The following is a 21,736-nucleotide window of genomic DNA, read 5'->3' on the forward strand; positions in this document are numbered from 1 at the left end:
GACCTTGTATGTACAAGGTCACCAGAAGGTCTCCTTCGCAGGATTGTATCCATTGAAGCTGAAGACCACCCTTGGGACATATCTCCTTAAAGGTATAGCCGGATATTTCAAATACAGCATAAAGTATGTGGCCTGCAAGTCAGGACTGGCTAAGAAAGGAGTTGGTGTAGTGTAGCCTGGTTTAGATACTAGCTCTTCCCTTTCCCCCATGCTGATAAACTCCTGCCTAGAGGCAACGGCTTCCCCTAAACTTTAACAAAGTGTTAGTGCCCATCTAGCACACAAACCTCGCTAACTCTATGCTCTTCAATGCTAGCAAGAACAGGCTTGCTACAGAAGGCAGGGGACATGTAAGAATAATGATCAGCATTTACTTAGGGCTATGCACAGTAAAACAGGCACTACAAATAGAATGCACCGGCAGCGTGATCCATAGTTCGTTCATGCTAGAGATGGGAATGCCACTTTCATTCAGAGGTGGACTGGCCTTTCAGCAAATAATGGAAGAATTCTAGACAGGCCAGTGCCTCTAAAATCCTGTAGGCCTGGCTACATTTAATGTGTACATTCACTTAGCTTCAGCGGCACACAAGGAAACAAGCTAAATGTTAGTTACCATTCAGGTAAGGTGGGGTGGGGGTTCATAGATCAATTTTAGTTCATAAGCAAGACATTATGGAAGGAATGTTGAAGTAATTTAGAGTTTGGCACTGCCGTAACATCCAAATCAGAAGACTGCGTCCTGTTCCCCTTCCCACGATGAACGCTTACAGCTTGACTGCCACAGTCACGCCGTCCCCCATGGGCAGGATGATGATGTTAATCCGGACGTCTCGCAGGAGCTTCTCGTTCAGGTGATGGAGGTTCTGTGCCAGTAGATCGTACGCCTTTGCATTCAGCACTCTTCCTTGACATAAAACCTGGGATCAAAGACAAAGGAGAAACCAGGGCCTCAATCAGTTACACAGTTTGGAGCACTAGAGCCAGGAGCGCTGATGCAACTCCATTCATGGTGGAATGTTGATACGGACCATCTCACGCATGGCACCATTTGCCCTGAAGGCCATATTAAACAATCAGTGAAGTTGGCAACACCTCCAAACTTCCTCGGACTTTCCTCACAGGGTTAGTAAGAAATAGCTCATTGACAATTCCGAAATGCTGCCGGCCCAACATCACCCTTTTTGGACATGGGAGTAAGGGTGCACTCTGCAAGGTGTGAAAAAAACCTCTGCATTGTTGACACCATAGGTTGCAAGTCAATTGTCTGTATTACCGAAGTAAAGTAAGCTGAAAATGCAAGTAGGGAATTCTGTCTGAAATGGCTGCTTTTAATAAACCTGAATTTGCATGGTCACCTTTATCTGTACCTAAACAACATTGGCTGGGAAGAGGAAGGCACCGCTGTCCCATTTCCAAAATAATAAAGTGGGGGCACTTAACCAAGAACAGCAGCATTTCAACACTTACAGTAGCTGCCATTAAATCACCAGTGAATTTTTTTATAGGCCACCCCACAAAACAAACTAGAACTCGGATCATTTAAACAATGTCCACAACAAGCAGCAGGAAGTTAAGCCAACTGGGAGAGGATTATGACGGTAAAATCCCATGCAGAATAGAGATCCTTATTCATAAATGACTGCCCTTTGCCTCAGACCCAATCCAAAAACAATTCTACCTAAACATGTTAACTCAACAACAAAGGCAAACTTGAGCCAACACTTGGGCCAATTGATAAAAACAAGTTCCCGCTTCTAGCTCAAAACACACAAACGTTCTGGTCCCTGGTCTTTCTCAGAAGAACCATGTGCACCCTATATCTGGAATGGCGTGGGTAACAGGAAACATGATCCCTCGTATGGTTAGAAAAATCCAAATTATATTCAGGGTTCATACGACTAATTGAACATTCTATGCTAAAAACCATGTGGTTTTAATGCCCCAAAGAGGATAGGTGGGGGAGCCAGGCAGGGCTCGGGCCAAGTGGTTAACTCTAGAAGGACTCGGAGCCTGAGTCCAGTCTGCTCACCCTACAAAAAACGAATCAATCAAAAACTTGTATGAGGGGGTTGGGATGTCCTGTCTGGCGTCCTGCCGTGCTCCCAACACAGAATCTTGCACCTCTGCTTACTGAGTCACCATGCAGAGCAGAGGGCTTTGCAAATACAATTTCACAAGTGCCATTGACAGCTGCGCCCTCAATGCAGCAGCAGTAGCAGTGAAATGTTCACACTTGGGGGACTTTCCGGTTATAATGGCCCAAGTACTACACATAATGTGCAGCCATCAACAATGTGGCTTGTAGGATGCTGTTTTCAAGGCCCTGTGCTCTGCGTGACTCCTCGCCACAGAGCAACTCTGGAGACAAGTGGGGTTTCAAGGCCCCCAGTAGTCAGGTTCTGTGCTGAAGAGATGGACAGGACTTCAATCAGACGCCATGTACTTCCGGCAACATGTTTGATGTTATAGACCCCCATCCAGGAAAGAACTAAACTGCAATCATACTCTTATTGCTTTTATATGTGGTGAAGTGTCTTGTGCCTACAAGTTTCAAATACCAGATATACCCAAGTAATACATTTGTTCATTTGCAGTCTCTGAAACAGTTGATAGCGAATTGGTCTTTAGTTGATAATGTTTAATTTTGATAAAGATATTTGGGTGCTGATTGGTGGTGAACAGTAACAATATAATGCAGATCATGCCCAACCGACCTTAGAAACAAGGAAGGAGGACGATCACCAGATGCACTCAAGTCTCAATCGTAAGACTTTAAAAGGTAAGAAGAGCGTTCTATTTTTCGTCAATTTCAATGCATATACATTCTAATATTTACTTTGAAATACAGACTCTTCAAACATAGTTGGCATCCACTCTAACAGCACTGCATCTTTTTCTTTTTCTTAGAAACGCCAATTGGTGTAACACAGCACAGGGGAAACCTTAATTACAAACGTGTACCATGACCACTCTAAATTCAAAGTAAATTGGAACCTAACATCCATTTGCCAAGTTTTCTAATGAATGCAAACATTTAACAACAAGGTAAGACTACAAATGATGTACACAACAAGGGAATATGCTAACAACATGTTAAATTTCATTTTCAAGCGTATTTACTGCCTGGTTCTCTCAACATTGTAAACTTAGTTTCGCACCAAAGGGTGTTTTTGTGATACAAGTATTGTTTCTTTGCTTCATATTGTTATAGTGCACGTTAGATAAACATAATCTTTTCTGTGTTTTTTTTAGGCATGTTTATATCAAATCAATGAAATTGAATTTAATTTTCTGTTACAAATCCCTCCTGATGAGCTAATAGATTTGGTGAAACACGTGTTGAGGGCCCTACTATTTAAGAATAACTTTTGGAGGATTACTTTGGAATTAAACACCTCATGATAAAACAAATATGACATTTGGAACATTATTTAACCTTTAGTTAGTTTCAACTGTAGGTGCGCTAGAAGGTGACCAGAAATTTCAGCTTTTTACTTAAGCAATACAACCCGAGCGGGGGGTAGGGGAAGCTTACTATAGAAACCCGAGTGAAGTAAGGGCTTTAACGTAAGCCCTCTGGGAATTACCTGACCAATAATGCCCCACCCCATGCGAGGGTTATATTGCCATTAGTACCTCGGCACATGGTACCAGGGTACTAATAGTGTTTTTCTCTCAAGTTGAGAAACTTTGTGTTTGCCATTTTTCAACTTGAGAAAAAACTACAAAACAAGATGGCTACTATGGATCAGGGAGAAGGGAACTACACGTTTTCCCTTCTCCCTTTCAATGGCGGCTGTTTTCGGGAAGCAGATCTCATGTTGCCCTATGTTTAAAAATCGGGATGCCATCTATAGGTTTTGTGCTGTGGGCAGGCACAATATGCAAGGTGTTGGGTTTATTTTGTGAGTGGCTGGAATGCAGGCATACTAGATGTAGGTGTTGTGCGGGATGGGAGACAGGATGCCATGTATGAAATTCTTGAGGGTGGAGAGACAGGGCGCCAGGTCCGGTTTTGTATTATTGTTGGTAGGGGGGCAGGGTGCTGTGTGGGGCGACAGGAAGCCAGGCTGGGTTTTTTGTTATGGTTGATGGGGAACAGGGTGTCACGTGAGGAGACACAATACCATGTGTCATGAATATTTCGCCAGCCATTTTTAACACTTGGAGCCAAGCCAGACCTTCTGGCACATTTTTACGAATGAATTCTCATGCTTCTCCCCATCTCTACCATAGGGTTCACGCGACCAGTGAGGGACATAGGAGTGCAAGGTAAGTGGGGAGCCGGGTTGAAAATTGGGGGTGAGGGAAGGCGGGTTAGAGGTGTGGAGGGTGCACTTACCTGATTCCTGGGGAGAGAACATGGCAGCAGGCTTTACTTTATGCTAAACACCCGGTTCAGAGCCTCCTGATTGGCATGGAGCGCCCTACCCCGCCCGCCTCACCTAATCTTACATAGCTCCCAACCTTTTGAGTCGCTTTGCACGGTGAACTCAGATGTTTTTTCAGATGAGAGCCCATTGAAGTCTATGGCACTATTTGTTGTGCCTTGCCATGAGTTGGAACTGAATCCACAGCGGGTGACACGCACCAAATACTTGTGAGTTGAAGGGATGCTCTTAACTAAATGTGTGATCCTGGGCAATTCATTTGATCTCACTTTGCCCTGTGTTTAAAAATCGGGATGCCATCTATGGGTTTTGTGCTGTGGGTAGGCAAAATACGCAAGGTGTTGGGTTTATTTTGTGGATGGATGGAATGCAGGCATACTAGATGTAGGTGTTGTGCGGGATGGGAGACAGGATGCCATGTATGAAACTTGTGAGGGTGGAGAGACAGAGTGCCAGGTCCGGTTTTGTATTATTGTTGGTAGGGAGGCAGGGCGCTGTGTGGGGTGACAGGATGCCAGGCTGGGTTTTCTGTTATGGTTTGGTGGGGAACAGGACATCACATGAGGAGGCACAATACCATGTGTCATGAATATTGTGCCGGCGTGGCCCGTGTTTTACTCTTCTGGCACGGATCTACGAATGAATTCTCCCCACCTCTACCAAAGAGTTATTCATTGGGTAGCGGTAGAAAGAAAGACATTCTTCGTCCACAACATGAAACAGTTGAAGAATCTCATGTGTAGCATAATCCTGCCATCTCGTGACTAAAAGTAAAATAGCGGAGAAACGAAGTCACATTTTTCACAAATAGAAACCCCTCTGATTTAACGCTGACCACTACTAATGCATAGCCAGGGCCTGCCTTAGGGCAGGGCCGCCAGGGCTAGCGCCTGGGGTGCCATTAGCCCTCCACCATGCCAGCTCGGAGGAGTCTTTCAAGGGCTCCTCCGAGCTAGCGTGGTGGGTGAAGGCGCGGCAGGCGCCCTATTGAACCAAAATGTGCCTCGCTCTCGCGCTGATGCCAGCACAGAGTGGGGTGCATTTTATCACAATAGGGCACGACTGTCAAACCTCCAGCACAGAGCGGGAAATTAATCATTTAATTAAATACAGTTCTGGGGGGTTAGGGGGAACATTTTGTTGACTCGCCCCGGGCACTGGCAGTGTTAAGGCTGGCCCTGTGCATAGCATGCAATCTATTGGATCACTATTGCAAAATGAAATGTACATTGTTTTTACGCCGTAACATTTTAGAAGAAACAACCACTGTTTTATGAAAATCTGCACAGTGCATTATTTCTCAGATACATACTGGGTTATTGAAAAACAGGGCGATTTCATGAGTCTGCGGAAAGGTTGTTAGGGCCGAGGATCATATTGTGGCGCCCATGGTCTTGCCAATATTGTGGAGAAATCTTGTGAACCCATAGCAATTCAATACTCACACCATCCAGAACGATTATTCCCCCTCTCCTTGCAAGCCGAAGGGACTTCTCGAAGCAGTCGTTGGGGTTCTCCTGATCGTTGACGTTGATGAAGACCAGGTCGTATGTGCAGCCTTCCCCAGAGTCGATCAGTTCATCTGTAGAGGAGAAAAGGGGGGGGGGTCTTTCTGTCAGAAGGTTGGGGGATGAACCACCTCCCTTTCCTTGAAAGGTGCATGGGAGGCAGCGCATGCAGGTGCTGCTCAAAGGGCAGTGAGGGCAATACTTTCAACTGAAATTAAAAATGAGGGAACACCACAAAGGTGCCATGAAAGACTATTCGGTAGTGGGGCCTAATAAGCAGAACTAAATTCTTCATGTCAGAATGCCATTCTTTGGGAATCAGAACGGCAGAGCCAGAGATACTCTGCCTTTGGAGGGGTGTTGGGTGTGACAAAGAGCTCTGCAGCAGGCACATTTGTCTATAGAGCTAGTTTATTGGGATTCAAATCTGTAACTAACAGTTGTTTGCAACAGGACGGAGTGTTCTGCATGGTAGTCGAGCAGAAAATACCCTGCCTGCGACGAGCGTAAAAGCTCACAGTACAAACTGATGTGTCTTTCATAATGGCACCCAAAATCCTAACTGAAAATATTATGCCGAGGTGGTGAATTGCATAACCCTCGAAGTCCCACATACTTCATCTGATGTAGCGCACACAATAAATAATAAATGCCAATATGTATTCCAATAGAACTACTACTATTAACACAAGCAATAGCAGATCATTTTAACTGTAAATTTGTAAAGCGCTTATACACAAGTGAAGTGCTTCAAATCGCTTCAAGGCAGGAAGGGAACAAGGGGATATCGTCGTCATTCTTATGACCTTGAAGATTCTGAATGATCGAACATCAATAACTAGCATACTAGGCCAGGGCATTTCTACTAGTATAAGTGTGTGACAAATAGTGGGGGAAGAAGTGGGAGGGGGGGAGAGGAACATACAAGACAAAAAGGTTGGTCATCAATGCGCCTATGCATGCAGGCACAGCCAGCTAGGAAGGGGAGATAGAGGAGGACATGACAGACAAACATGCTAAGACTAGTACATTCAAGGTTGTGCAAGTGCGCAGACAGAAGTGCAAGGGAGGAGGTTGGGGACAAGGGCGCCCAGTCCAGCAGGGGCCAGGGTTAAGTGCAGAGTGGGGCCACTCTCATGGAACGTATTCCAAGTGAAGTAATGCAAGGCAGAGTGCAGAGGCAAGTGCAGGACTGGCGGGGGAGTCTGGGACCCGTGAGGCTCTGGAGGTGCACCAGGTGACCAGTCAGCTGAATGAACAGGTTGGGATGAGAATGAAGGAGGTTAACAAGGGAGAGGAAGATAGAGAAAGAGGAAGAGAAGTGGAATGCCTTGAGGAATTTGCAGAGGTCCGGCTTAAAACGGAGAGAGGCAGGTAGGCTGTTCCAGAGGGAGGTACCTGCAAAGTATAAGGATCTACCCCCAAATCTCTGTTTGGAAAACGGCTCACCTGCAGAGTTGGAGGAGGCCGAGCGGAGGGCTCTGGAAGGATAGTATTTAGGAAGAGAGCAGCCCTGGCCCCCAGAAAGCCTTGTGGACTATGCAGAGGGACTTGAATTTGATCCTTGCAGCCACAGGGAGCCAGTGGAGGGATTTCAGCGCCGGAGAGATGCGGTCCCTGGGCTTGAGGCCAAGGATAAGTCTTGCGGTTCTGTTCTGGATAAGTTGAAGAAGTTGAAGAGTAGAGGTAGGAAGACTGAGAAAGAGACTGTTGCAGTAGTCCAGTCTTGAGAGAATCAGGGCTCTGGAGACAGTAAGCCACTGGGGGAAAATGAGAAAAGGTAGAATACCTCTGAGGAGGTGCAGCTGGTAGTGAGACAGACAATGCACAGAGACCGGTCGCTATAATATATCCAAAAGGCAGAGCAAACACGTATATAGGGCAACCTTAGGAAAGCGACTAAAAATTAAATAGTCACTCTATACAAAGTAAAAGGATAACAAATATTTAATTAGGTAAATCTTCACTCAAAATATATATTTTTTCAAAATATACAATAGTAAATGGAAATGCAATCAGTAAAAAAGTATATCTTTACACTGTCATGGTGGCAAAAGACACTCCAATTAACATATACTAAATAATCAAATGTTGATCACACTCAAAATTAATCAGTGAAGCATGAAACACAAGACATTACAAATGCACGACAAAAATACAATCACACATTTAGACAAATGTAATGGACAGTTAGGAAGAGCAATATTAAACATTTTTTTTTACAGGGCAAACATAAATGTGGATAAATGGAGATAAAATGACAAAATAAATATGGATAAATACGGAGAGAAATGCTGAAAAAATAAATGCCATAAAATCGGGAGCCTTAATTGTAATTAACAATTGTGCCTGGACCTTGTCCAAACAAGCACTGCCAAAGCAAATCTTTTGGCATTTGCAGTTGTCGATTGCAATGAACATTTATAGGCATGTATTTGTGTTCACCTGATAAAGAATCGGACCTGCTCAAAGAACATGGAAGAGTTGATTGGCTGGTCATCATCTGACATATTACATGAGCTATTAGCCTATGCTGGCTAATACTTTTAACATTTTGAATTGACAGCTGAGATATAAATCTTGCACCTTACTAAGACCACCACAGAGGCCCACAAAATGCTTTTGACCTCTATGCCACCCAGCATGGCATTATTAATGATGTTAACACACCTTCAAGCTCCAATTACATCAGGCTTTAAACGTTGTCCAATAGAACATTGTAACGCAGAACAATTCATCAACTAAAGAGCCAAACGATAGAACTGTAACATTCCTGAAATAGAATAGCGACACACATGGTGTACCAGACCACGTGTAGGAGGGCATGTAGTGCATGATGCTAATGCTTTATAGCAGAATAAGAATATTTTGCTCTACTAAGATTCAGCCCCAGCTTACCAACCCTACCCATGCAAGGGCATGAACATTTATGAAAAGATTCCAGTTAAAAAGCATGGAAATAAGATCCCATAGTCCATATCCCTATTTCTGGCTGAGAAACATTTGACCAGCATTCATGCCTTAACATTTTCCTCCAGGACAACTGAAGCAGCTGCTCTACTCAATCCTTGCCTGCCAGATTCACTTGTAACAACAGAGCTTGAGTTTCATACATACCTTGAACCCTTTAACCATTCATGATTCCCAGATGCAAATGCAGAAATACCACATCCTTGGTTGTTTCAATACAGCAGAGTATAAATCTCATAGATTCTGTCATATTTTATGCTTTCAGCCTACTGTCCCCTTACAAATTCTACATAAAGCATTTAATTCTTCTTGGTCTTCTCTTGTGCCATTTTTAACTCACCCGTCACTCCACTCCACAATGACCAATGGGAAAGAGAGCAAAAGTAAGCAAGAGAGGGAGCGAGACAAAGAGGGGAAAGGAACAACAAATAGATGAAGCGATACAAAAAGGTGGTAGAAGAAGACTGCGTGAGAGACTCTGCCTGCGAACAAAGGACAATGGTTAAGACAAATTAGGAGGACTCTGACTAAGGACTACAGTGAAAGAGAATAACAGGGACTAAGGGGATGGACTAGGATGAATGATAAGGACTAAAACTAAGGTCTAGGCCAAGGAGAAAGACAAAGAAGGGTTAGGGCTAAAGACTAGGATGAAGGAATCAGGCTAATGATGAGGACGAACAAGAACTTGGAAGAAAGAGAAAGATTAGGGCATTAGACTAAGATAAAGGAGAAGGACTAGGGTGAAGGAGAACAATTAGGATGAAGAAGGATGAAGGCCTAGGAACAAGGGCTTTGATGATAGAGGACTCGGACAATTGAGGAGTAGGAGGAAGGCCTAGAACTAAGTATAAGGATGAAGGGCTAAGATGAAGGACAATTAGGAAACAGGAAATACTGGGATGAAGGAAGAGGACAAGATGAAGGATTGAGATGAAGGACTGATATGAAGAAAGTATGAACAGGATGAAGGAAGAAGGACCAGGATAAAGAACAAAGGAGAAGGAGTTGGACAAGGGACACAGGACTATGATGAAGGACTAGGAGAAATGACTAGAGCAAAGGACGAAGGAGAACTTGGACGAGTGAGTAAGAGGGTGGAGAAGGACTAAGCTGAGAAAGAGTATGATGTGGATGAAGGAGAAAAATGAGGACAAAGACCAGGACAAAGTATAAAGACTAGGATGAGGATGAAGGAATAGGATGAAGAAGCATGAGAATAAAGGAGAACTAGGATGAAGGAGAAGGATGGGGACAAAGGACAAGGATAATGAATAGGATATAATAGATTATTTATAACGCGATTAATACCCAGAGGTTTCTAAGCGTGGACCCGGGGATCGAACCTGTGGTGCTCCGTGTCGTATTGCTTCCAAGGCGAGCACATTGCCTCTGAGCTATCCTCCCGAGACAAGGATGAGACAGAATGAGGTTGAAGGATAAGGCTGGGATGAAGGGGAAGGGTTAGGAGAAAGGCAGGAGGAAAATAAAGTAGATGAAGGATTAGGATGAAGTGGGAGAATTAAGACGAAAGGTAATTAAATGGGTGACTGAATAAGGCTAGGATCTAGGATCAGGACTTGGACGAAGAAGTACTATGACAAAGAAGAATGACAAATGACTGTAGGACAATGATGAAGGAGAATGACTGTTATAAGGGAGGCGGACTATGATGAATGGCTATGATGGCGAAGGAAAATGATGAAGGAGAAGGACTATAATGAATGACTTTGATAGAAAACTCTGACAAAGAGGAATGACTATGATGAAGAAGGTCTGACAAAGGAGGTCTATGGTGAAGTATCGTGGAGAGGGACCATAATGAAGGAGAAGGACTATGGCAATGGTCTTTGACAAATGAGGATTATGTAGAAGAAGAAACACTTCTTATGCAACTCTCCTAGTGAGAGGGGATTTAGACACCATTCAGTATCGCCCATAGCAGTGTCCTGAATTGGCTCTTACACATACAAATCATGTCAACTGGTTTGGAGGTAATCTAGTTTACCCACAAACAGGTGCAAGGCATTGCCCATTAGCTACACCCAATCTGTCACTAGAATTCTTAGCCCGGTTCCATCCAAACCGTGGTGGTCCGTACCAGTAGGCTGACTACCAATTGTTAGCCACACACTTTGACACAGTGTGAAACATTGCGCTGTAATATGCAGCTCAGCAGGGTATAGCACCTGCGCAGCAATCTCATGGACAGATGGATGCAGGTGGGGTACAACTACAGACATTGAGAATAATATTGGGAGCCTATCCATCCAAGAATGAAGACATTCCCAATAGTATTCAGAAAAATTAGGACAATTGCAAGCTGCTTATCCACAAGTAACTCCCCAGCAGAGACACAGGGCCCGAGCTATGTTTCTTCCATCTGGCTGCAAACCGCCTCTAGTGAGATGTGACAGCTGGATCTCAATCTATAGCTGGCTTTATCTCCAGCTGATTGGCACGCCGTCCATCACATCACTAGCACTGATACTAGCTGACATAATGGGAACACAAGGCGCGGCCGCAGCCATGAATCTAGGCCTGTCTATAGCATCTAACAATTATCAAATGGTTGAGAGCATAATCCTACCCTTATTAAAAGGAGAGCCTGCACGGTTAGAAGTCCATAGAAAATTGTCCCAATTAAATGAGCAAGAAAAAAGGGAGCAATTTGGAGACATAGTGACATCCACCTATCAATCGTTGGGCAGGGATCACTTGGGCAGCAGACCTGCAGACATACATATAAAGGGTAACAAGTATCTTAAGCCAGATAAAGACACACACCGTGAAGCCAGAGCCTCGAAAGGACGGGGCTCATTCCAGGGTAAAAAGGGCAATAAGCCACAAAGGCGGCAATTGTTGCCCATAGAGGTGGAAACATATCCAGAGCATGGGCATAATAATGATAAATCTGCAGGAGATTGCCACTGCGGGCTGTGCCTTGGTAACCACAGGGGTGGACGGTCATGGGGTAAGCCTGGGGGCCAGTCCCATTTTAGACCTACTGACTATGATTTTAGAGACAGGAAACATATGCAAAGTCCTCAGAAGGACGGCACTGATGAGACTTCGTCTCCCTCCCAGCAGGCACGGACACCAGACCGTTCTAAGGCTGAGGGGAAGGAAGTGAAGGTCAAAAAGAAACAAACGGCAGCACTACAGGTTTCACAGAATGCAGAGTCCACGCACTCATCGCATCGTCCCCAAGACTAAAAGACACACAGATTGGATTGAGGTCCTATTAGACTCTGGGTCTGACATTTCCAAATTTGAATGCACCCACAAGGCTACACAGGAATGCACAGATCACTACTCCCACTGGGCAGACATTGGCACATAATGAAGTGTATTTTGTGACAATTCAGCTAGAAGGCGAACACCCCAAAAAGATTGAAGCACTATTTTGGCCACAGCTACACATTAAATATAAAGGGCTGTTAGCATTTCAAGACTGGCCACCTTTGTATTTAAGGCAAGCACCAAGGGGTGAAGAAGTGTTAATGCCTGCCTTTTCAAAAGAGGTGAGTGGGGAACTAATGCAACAATATGCAAGAAATTGGTCAGCACTGGCAGCAGTGTAGCTGTTTAAAAATCTCGTAGGGCATGATAAATAATGTTCAGCACATGTGATTCCAGTACTGAAACCACCCCCGCCACAAAGGCCGTATCCAGTTAAACCACAGGCAGTTGCCCACATGCAAACTATAGTAGACCAGCTAATTAGCTAGCCAACTTACACAGATGCAAATGTAAAACAAACCTTGATCTAGACAATGGGTATTTCACACAACCTTTAAGCGTAGAAAGCCAGAAATACACTGCATTCAAGTTTAAGGGAAAACATTTCCAGTTCACTAGAATAATGCAGGGTTATAAAAATTCACCTAGCACATTCTCAAGCAGAATACAGAGCTTACTTGCAGACATTCCTAATTGTTGGCAGTAAGTAGATGATATTTACATCACCCATGAGAATCCCAGTGAACACTTGCAAGAAGTAGACAGAGTCATTCACACATTGGCTGCAAAAGGATACCAGATTAATTAAAAAAAATCAAGAATAGCTCATTGTGAGGTTACCTTTCTGGGATTCACCCTTTCAGATGACAGCAGAGGGTTGTCAGCAGATTTTCTTGAGAAGTGTGCCAATATAAGACCGCCCACTACACTTAGGCAGTTACAGACCATTCCAGGTCTGTTAAATTTTGGTAGATCGTATATTTCTAATTTTCCCGAGCTAGTGAGACCACTGTATGCTTTCATAAAACTAAATTTCAAGGCAGCTCACTGGCTGCCAGAACACATTCGTATTCTGGTATATTCATTAATGACTCACACTGGTCCTTTGCAGGACAGGCATACAGATAAAGACTTAGAGATAAACCTTGTGGTGGGAGACAATGTTTTCACATACACAGTGTGCAATCTAGGCGAAACTAAACCAATCGCATATAAGTCACATGTATATTCCACACCTGAGTTAAAATGTACATGTGAGGAGAAAATCCTGGCTTCAGTTCAGATGATTATTCAGAAAGAGAGACTTCTGGCAGCAAATAGAACCATACACATAAACACACCGCTAGCTCAACTTGAAGCTGCCACAAAAGCTAGCGTGCCAAATGCAAAGGCATTACACACTAGATGGATTCAATGGTCAGCATCTCAACATGCTGCATATGTAAAGTACCATTATAAGGCAGAATTGCAAAGACTGAGTGGATTGAGTTGGACAATGGAAACACAGCCAGACACCTCACGGCCTGACATACCATTGTTTGATTTGTTCCAGGTAATTTACTCAGATGGGTCAGCTATTCCAGCAGTGGGGACACGGTCTAAGTAAGCTGCCGCTTGCGCTGCAGTCGTAGGATACTTCACACATGATGAAGAATTTATACAAACTGATATTGCAACCAAGCATCTGGGAGACATGTCTGCCCAGAGTGCTGAATTGCATGGCCTGCTACTTGCATTGCGCCAAACAGATTCAGGGAAGCCCACTCTAGTAGTCTCAGATTCAGATTACATTGTCTGGGCTTACAACACTGACTTGCATTGGTGGGTGCCAAATGACTTCAAAGACATTAGGCATACAACTATTGCTTCCCGACAACTCTGAAAGCAGGTTTGGGATCTCAAACAGACTTGCCCTTTACTATAGGTAATGCACACAAGAGCACATACCAAAGAACACATTCATAGCACTGGCAATGCATTGGCAGATAAATATGCCAAAGAGCACACAATGAGAAAAACGATAGCAGCCATAACTCGCTCAGCGACTGCAATGGATGAGGATGTTTAGGTATTGTGCCAAGGCCAAAAGGTTTCCCCAGTAATTATATGTATGACATTGAAAATAATAGAGCAATAGTCACCATCCCTATGAAAAAAGGGGATCCTATTCAAAGATTAATGCCAAATAGAGCAAACAGGGAAAACCTGATTGCAGCCACACACGCTGGACTTGCATCTGTCCATTTTGGGATGAGTGCAACTGCACAGCTGCTCCTTGATCGCTTCTGGTGGCCAGGGCTTCGACAGCAGGTGAAAATATATATTGCAAACTCTGACATATGTTTACAGACAACTGTGGACCACAGCAAAAACCCTAAGGAGGTTCCTTTGAGCAAGGCAGCCTCACCCTGTGAGATCCAATAGATAGATCATATAGGCCCACTACCAGCAGTAAATACAAGTACATTCTAGTAATAGTAGCTTCTTGCACTAGGTTCAACTGGATGATTCCTCAAAAGAAAGCAGACTGCAAATCAGTCATATGGGCACTCCAAGGTGTAGTAGCCATGATAGTAACTCTTAAATGCTCCATTCTGATAATGATAAAGCCTTCACAGAGCAGGCTCTGAGAAAGGAATTAGAGGCTTGGGGATCAGAGATGCACTTTCCTAGACCTGTCTCCTCCAGAGATGGAATGGACTCATAGGAAGGGCAAACTACTCAATTATGTTGTGCCTGACTAAAATGCATTCTATCACTTGGGTGGGGGGGACTGGTTACCATTAGTGATCAAGAGTGTGAATAGTTTACCACACCAGTCTCTGTGCAACGGTAAGACCCCATTTGAAGTCTTGTTTGGGAGAAAGAAGTATATGCCTGACCTGCATGCTCTTCCCAGCCCCATACCTAGGAACGAGCACCTGCTGGCGACAATGCTGCTGAGCGAATCCTTCCAGGTGGAAGCTGCTGAGGCCAGTCCTGAGAACACTCTCAAAGCAGGAGATTGGGTCCTGGAAAAGATCCATGACAAGACTCTGTTTGGCCCGTCTTATAGACCAGCAGTGTAAGTAATCAGAGTGAAAGGTTCCAGAACTGCCATCCTACCCGCACTACCACCTAAGAGAGGTACTAGGCAAGTCTCTCTGGACCACCTGAAACCAGTGCCAGATGGTTACCATGATGTTTCCACGGAATCTTCCTCTTCCAAGTGAGGAGCCCACAGAAGATGAGGAAATGGAGATCCAGCAAATGATGATAGGGGTTCAAGATGAGGAAGAATATGCCAATCTTGATTACACATCCACAATTCAGGAAAGTACTGCAGGTCTGCCAATTTGGAAACAGAAAGCCTTCCAAGTTGCTAAAGTGATGAAAGAATTCTTTTGGACAGTCTTCCTAAAACAGTGTTATAAATTACTGGCAGTATATTTTCTCCTACTGTGGTTCAGCCTCATTTTATTCTTCATCTCACTGACTTCTGGGCATTTTCTGAGCAAGGTTTCCTCTTCACCTGTAAGCAAAGAAGTTGTTCTAAAGCCTTTAAGTTCTTCATACATGTTAGAGAAAAGAGAGCTCTGAGAGCCCGGAAATCTAGTCTCAATACAGATGTTTCCTCTAACTATGAGTCATGTGTGAATGCCATCATTCAAGACCTATAACGGCCCAGCAACACAGTTACAAGTCCACACCTTTTCTGTGATTGATGGATCCAGACTGTTTGCACCCAGTAATCCAGTGTCTAGAACATACAGAGAACTGTTAAGAACTAGGCTTCAGACATTTGACAAAATGCATTATTTGATGTGCTTGATGATGTGGAGGACTTCCATGAAATTGGGCCCCATGTGTGTTATGTGCGATATTACAATGCCTTTTTACTTGTCAAACGTGAGCCAATTATGTGGCCTAAATACACATTCTGGGAACACCGTGCAGTGCTTTTTCAAACTGATAGTCCCGAATTCAAAGCATAGTTCCCATATATTTCACTGTGACCATACCAAGCAGGGGATTACATGTTTGAGAATCAGTACAAATTCCCTCATGAGCCACATGATGCACGACATATGTATGTTGCAGATTCAGTCATCTTTGATAGAGAATACTTTGCAAACATGACTGAACAAACATGGAAGGGAACCATCCCGTTATGGTCTACTTGGGGTCAACAGATATGGCAAATTAAGGGGGTTCACACGTTAAAAACTAATTTGGATAGAAACGAACAGTCACTTTGAATTCTACTAAAAAAAAGTCTTCTGTCTTTCATCTCGTCATTCAACACAATGACACATGGCTTGTCATCACTGCCTTAATTGTTAACCTCACACCTTGAACGTTAGTATCCAGTTTGGATTTAATAAAAGCCAATCCACTGAAAAAAAAAAAAAAAAAATATAGCTTATAGGTTCCCACATTTAATGTATTTCTTAAATTATATGCAGTTCCACACCACTTGTAGCAATAGGAACCTGAGTTTCTACCCTGAGTGGGAGAAAACAGAAGGTGAGTTCTGGAGTGCGTCCTATAGAGAAGCAAAAGAACGCAATGGCACCAAGCATATTACTTATGCATCAGGGAGACCTGTGATATGCGTGGTTCAAGCAAATGAATGCAATAAAAGAAAAACAGGACTCAGTGTGGGTTCATATAGGGCTTGGAACTCCCACAACACCTCCCTGACACAAGCTATACCCATTAGTAAGCTGTGCCAAGGAATGCTTTCACAACATCACCTGAGTGAGGTGATACAATCTCTAGATTACTTCATAAAAGAAGAAAATTGGACAGCTATCATGCAGTTAGCTGCTGGTCTGAAGCGCACCCAAAGTGGCCATGTCAGGAGAGCAGCTACCTGCACCACCTCAGACCCTGGTGTACCTTGTGAGGTGGGACAAGCATCCACAACAGGAAAAACGTACACTTGGTCACAAGCAATAAAGCAAATCCTGCAAACTGAAAGTGAGGCAGTACAGCGAGGATTTCATGTTTCAGATGCTAATGACCAGGAGCTACAACAAGGCTTCTATGAGTTAAGAGATGTCATGTGGGTTTGATTCAAAATGAGTTATCTACATTAGAAATGACCAAGAGGCCTCAGTGAGTCTTTCTGTAGTAACTGATTTTTTGGACACTCTCAGCAGAGGAGTCCCAGATTGGAATGTGATTTCATGGCCTGAACAAATACAGGCACTTAACTTGTCCAAGGTTGCAACACACCAGGCAATGGCCGGCTCCACTTTCCTATTGCTTAGTGTGTTAACAAAGAGTGTGGCTGCAGCATCTGCTTGGGCGTCACGCTCCACAAATTATATTGTGTATGTGGTGCCAGACATCCCCATTCAAACGGCACCCTCTATCATATGTCAAGAATTGCATTCTTGGGGTAATGCACATTGGGTGAATGATACGTGGATCAGAGAAGATTATGTGGTACCATATATGTGTCACCAGCTAGGCCTGACTTAACACTGTACTCATTACGTGATTGTAAAGGTTCTACTAGAATAATGTGTGAACATGCTGAGCCAGTGAATTCCTGTGAGTAACTCGAAATGCACATTGCATATTGCACCAATTGACTCATTCTATTGTAAAGCACATAGATTACAAAATGGTTCATATTTGGTACATTTCAACCAATCTTGCTGTCATGTCCCAATAGGAGTGCCAACTCTGATCACCGTATGGACACAAGTTAAATGCTGTGGGTTCATTTTGGATCCACCTAGATCATTTCAATTGAAATCAGTAATCTGGCCGCCTGGCTTCAATTTACAAAAACTCAAGTACCCGAAATTGAGTTTATACATAGCAAAGCTGTTAAAAATGCAGTTGGAGGTGCGAAGTACTGAAGATACATATCTACGAGCACACACCACTGTGGTCAAACAGACTGCATCTCTGCTAGGCTCCGAACATACAAGACAGAAGGCCTTGCACTTTCTGATTGACAGCTCACAGATTAATGGGGCCAATACTGCCCTTTCTGCAGTCACTAAAGTAGTGTCAAGTCTCCTACATGAAGGGCTGATTGCCTTGGACACAGTCATTAGAACATTGACTTCGTCGAGTGCTTGGTACAGCTGGCTTTTGATAATACCTGGACCTTTTCTAATATTTTGCTGTAGACACTGAAAATTATGACAAGCCACAGAATGACAGCCCTGGAAGCAACCCGTCTCTGGTACAGAACAGAGCTGTGCAGACGTATGGGATATGAGCAGTGTTCGCTGTTTCAAAAGTATTTTATTTTGTCATTAACCAGGAAGAAATCTACGGTATCAGCAATCGCTAAGTATATTTGTAAAACCTTTATTGAAAATGTTGGGGTCGGAGAAACTCCTATTTTGCCCTATAGCTAAAATGGGAGTAGTCTCGACCATCAAACGATTAACAAAACAGTCCTACTGAAGTCCGTCAAATCTAAATGGCCTATGCTAACAAAAACCGAATGCCTGCCCTATCTCTTGTACAAAAAGTGTAAAAAGGAGAAATGTATGCAAAGGAAAAATCAGTGTTCAAAAGAATGAAGGTAGTTGAACCAGCTTTCCTCCTCACGTTAAACCTCACAAAGTAAGGCTGTCCTTGTAGGCAGGATGACACATTCTAACTCGGGTTTGAAGAGGGAGTCCGGATCCTGACACTCCACCCCCCCACCCCCAGGCGAGTTCATGACAAGATGAGTGAGAGCTAACTGGTATCAGGTGTATGCACTTAGTGTAAAGTGCCTGACTTTGCCCAACCCAATTAACGGGAAATGTCCAGTACGATGTGAGAGAGTGAGTCTGGTTACTCTCATTCACCCTCTTCCTCAGTCCAGTGTTTGTGTAAAAAGGGGGGGGGAGGTTGGGCCTTTGGAAAATCCTACAAAATAGGATGGGGTAGATGAACAAAACAGGGGGGGAATACCGCATCTCACCATCGGCTGTCTCACCCCCACTCCCGAAGACCTCTCACCCAGGTGATCCTCCCGCACTGGTCCACCCCCAGGGTCTAGATCCAACGGCGATGGCCGTACCCTGGCCACCTGAGAGAGAGACCCCTGGGGACTGTCGGTGAGACACCCTTTGGTTTCTCACAGAGGCTAATAACGTTTGACTTGATCGATGGATTTGCATGAAATGTTCCAAACCAGAAGGTTTCTTAAGGGCCTGAAAACGAAAAGCTAAAAAACAAATGCCATTTCGAGGTGGAAAAATAATGCAATGGCATCAGGCTAGAGGTGGGGGGTGTGGTGGGAAGAAAACACCATGTGAAATTGGGGCCATTGCGACTGGCTGGAAGTTTTTTAAAATATATATACAGCGGGCATGGTTGAAGTGGGCCCAAAAGAGATGTATAGTGGCTGTGGCCAAAGGCTGTGGCCACCTAGTGGCCCGGTAGTGTTTTAAAATATATAGTGGGCACGGCCGAAGGCTGTGCTCACTGGCCGGGGCCATAAGCCCTGGCAAGTGTGCCCAAAAAAGATGTATAGTGATCACAAACTTAGTGCGGCCAATATTAACATATTGTGGGAACATGTACAGTGGTCACGGCCGAGGCCCGTGGCTAGTGGCCCGGTAGTGTTTTAAAATATACAGTTAGCACGGCCGAAGGCCATGCACACGGTCCAAGGGCCTTTGACACTGGCTAGTGGGCCCAAAAGAGATGTATAATAGCTCAAAATGAAACATATTGGGCGACATGTACAGTGGCTACGGTCGAAGGCCATGGCTGGTGGCCTGGTAGTGTCGTAAAACATACAGAGGGCACGTCCAAAGGCTGTGCTCACTCGACAGGGCTGAAGGCCCTGGCTAGTGGAACTAAAAGATATGTAGAGTGGCGAGAGCCTTGAAGAGGACCTCGGGAGGAGGTCGAAACACGTGCTGGCAACAAACCATTAAAAAACACATGTCAAAACTAGAAACACTAGAGACTTTTTGAATTTAGTTTAATTTGTATATATAACTAACCATAGTGTGTAGGACAATTTTCCCAGGATCCTGACTGTTGTTGTAATAATCTAGTGGCCTAGGGTTAGAAGTCACTTTTCCAGACCACTGCTTGCCTCCCTTCAACTCAGAAAGATTAGTGTGGTTTAATATGGTAAGAGGCAGCTCAGTGGAGGACTTACCCACTCTGTGAATAGGACAAAAAGAAACATATTGGGGGAAAATGTACAGTGGACGCAGCCAAGGGCTGTGGCCACTGGCCATAGCTGAAGGCCATAGCCAGTGGCCCGGTAGTGTTTCTAAATATACATTGGGCCCGGCCGAATGCCGTGCTCTCGCAGACCATGGCTAGTGGGCCGTAAAAAAAGCGATGCTATAACTAAACCGTTGAAGTTAACTGTAAAAAACCTTAGTTAAGGTACAGTTAAGTTGAGCAGATTTAGAGCAACAAAACCCTTGAAATTCAACAGATGTGGCAAATCATGACAAGCTTAACTCGCGCATTCCTTTTGCAAAACCCATGAGCAGATACATATTATAAGAGAAGAGATTCACAATGACATAAAAAATGGCATTATGGGGAACATCAACAGGAGCGCGTCGAATTAAGCTTGTCATGACCTTCCACATCTGCTGAATTTCAAGGGTTTTGTTGTTTTAAATCTGCTCAACTTAAATGCACCTTAACTAAGGTTTTTTCAATGAATCTATATGGCATACATGACTTACTGTAATCGTATTTCTGAAGCTTGTATCAGATTCACATGCTTTGCATAGGTCGACATCTAATGGTAGGTGCAGAATATTGCATGACTGGTTTTCGAAGTTCGAAAAGGGACGTCGACTGGGCGTGTTTGTAATACTATCCATAGTGTGATGTGTAATGTACCCATGGTCCTTCACGCGTTGAGGTCCTTCCGATTATTTTGTTTCTGACATGCGAGAGCATGAAATATTATGAGTACAGAAAAGTAAAGAAAGGTGTAAGATATCTACTTACCTTCAACTCTAAGAGGGGAGGAAGGGTGGGCGCATGTGAATCTAAGCAGATGCAAGCATTAGAAATACATTCACGGTAAGTAATGTATGCCTTCTGAGGCCTCTGGATCTGATTAGAATCACATGCTCTGCATAGTCTAGCGAGTAGTACCTGTAGAATATGGTGGGATGTTTGAAGGTCCAGCGGCAAAAAGATGTCTTAACACTTCTTGTCCCACTTGAGAATCTTGTTTAGAATGTGTACCTACACAGTAATGTTGTGTGAAGGTGTGAATTGAACTCCAAGTAGCTGCTTTACAAATGACATCTAATGGAACATTTGCGATAAAAGCTAAAGTAGCACCTGTGCCATGAGTTGAGTGTGCTCTGGGTGTGAAAGGTATAGAGTTCTCTTGGATAGAGAGTAACACATTTGAATGCATCTGACTATCCACTTTGAAATGGCTGACTTAGAGACAGGATCACCTTCTCTCCCTGCAGCCATGGAAACAAAGAACTGGTCTGTTTTACTTAGTGGTTTTATTTTGTCCAGGTAATACATTACCGCTCTTCTAACATCTAATGTATGGAGGCATCTTTCTGCTGAATTAGAATTTTGAAAAAAAGATGGAAGGCATATGGACTGGTTAACATGGAACTTTGAAATACATTTTGGAGAAAAGCATGGTTGTATTCTCAGAACCACCTT

General features: G+C 43.9%; 1 protein-coding gene across 1 annotated transcript in view; it reads right to left on the bottom strand.

Moving 5' to 3' along the window:
• Positions 1–357: 357 nt before the first annotated feature.
• The window catches only part of COMTD1 (catechol-O-methyltransferase domain containing 1), a 307,178-nt gene continuing 285,799 nt past the window's right edge, over positions 358–21,736 (bottom strand). Inside the window, exons 6-7 of the mRNA XM_069610981.1 lie at positions 5,840–5,976; positions 358–920 (exon numbers count right to left, since the gene is read on the bottom strand). Of these exons, the coding sequence (XP_069467082.1) occupies positions 768–920; positions 5,840–5,976 (290 nt within the window). The 3' untranslated portion in view covers positions 358–767. The remainder of the gene's footprint in view (positions 921–5,839; positions 5,977–21,736) is intronic.

This window comes from Ambystoma mexicanum, chromosome 8 (assembly GCF_040938575.1).
Source record: "Ambystoma mexicanum isolate Mex_15411 chromosome 8, UKY_AmexF1_1, whole genome shotgun sequence".
NCBI classification, from domain to species: Eukaryota; Metazoa; Chordata; class Amphibia; order Caudata; family Ambystomatidae; genus Ambystoma; species Ambystoma mexicanum.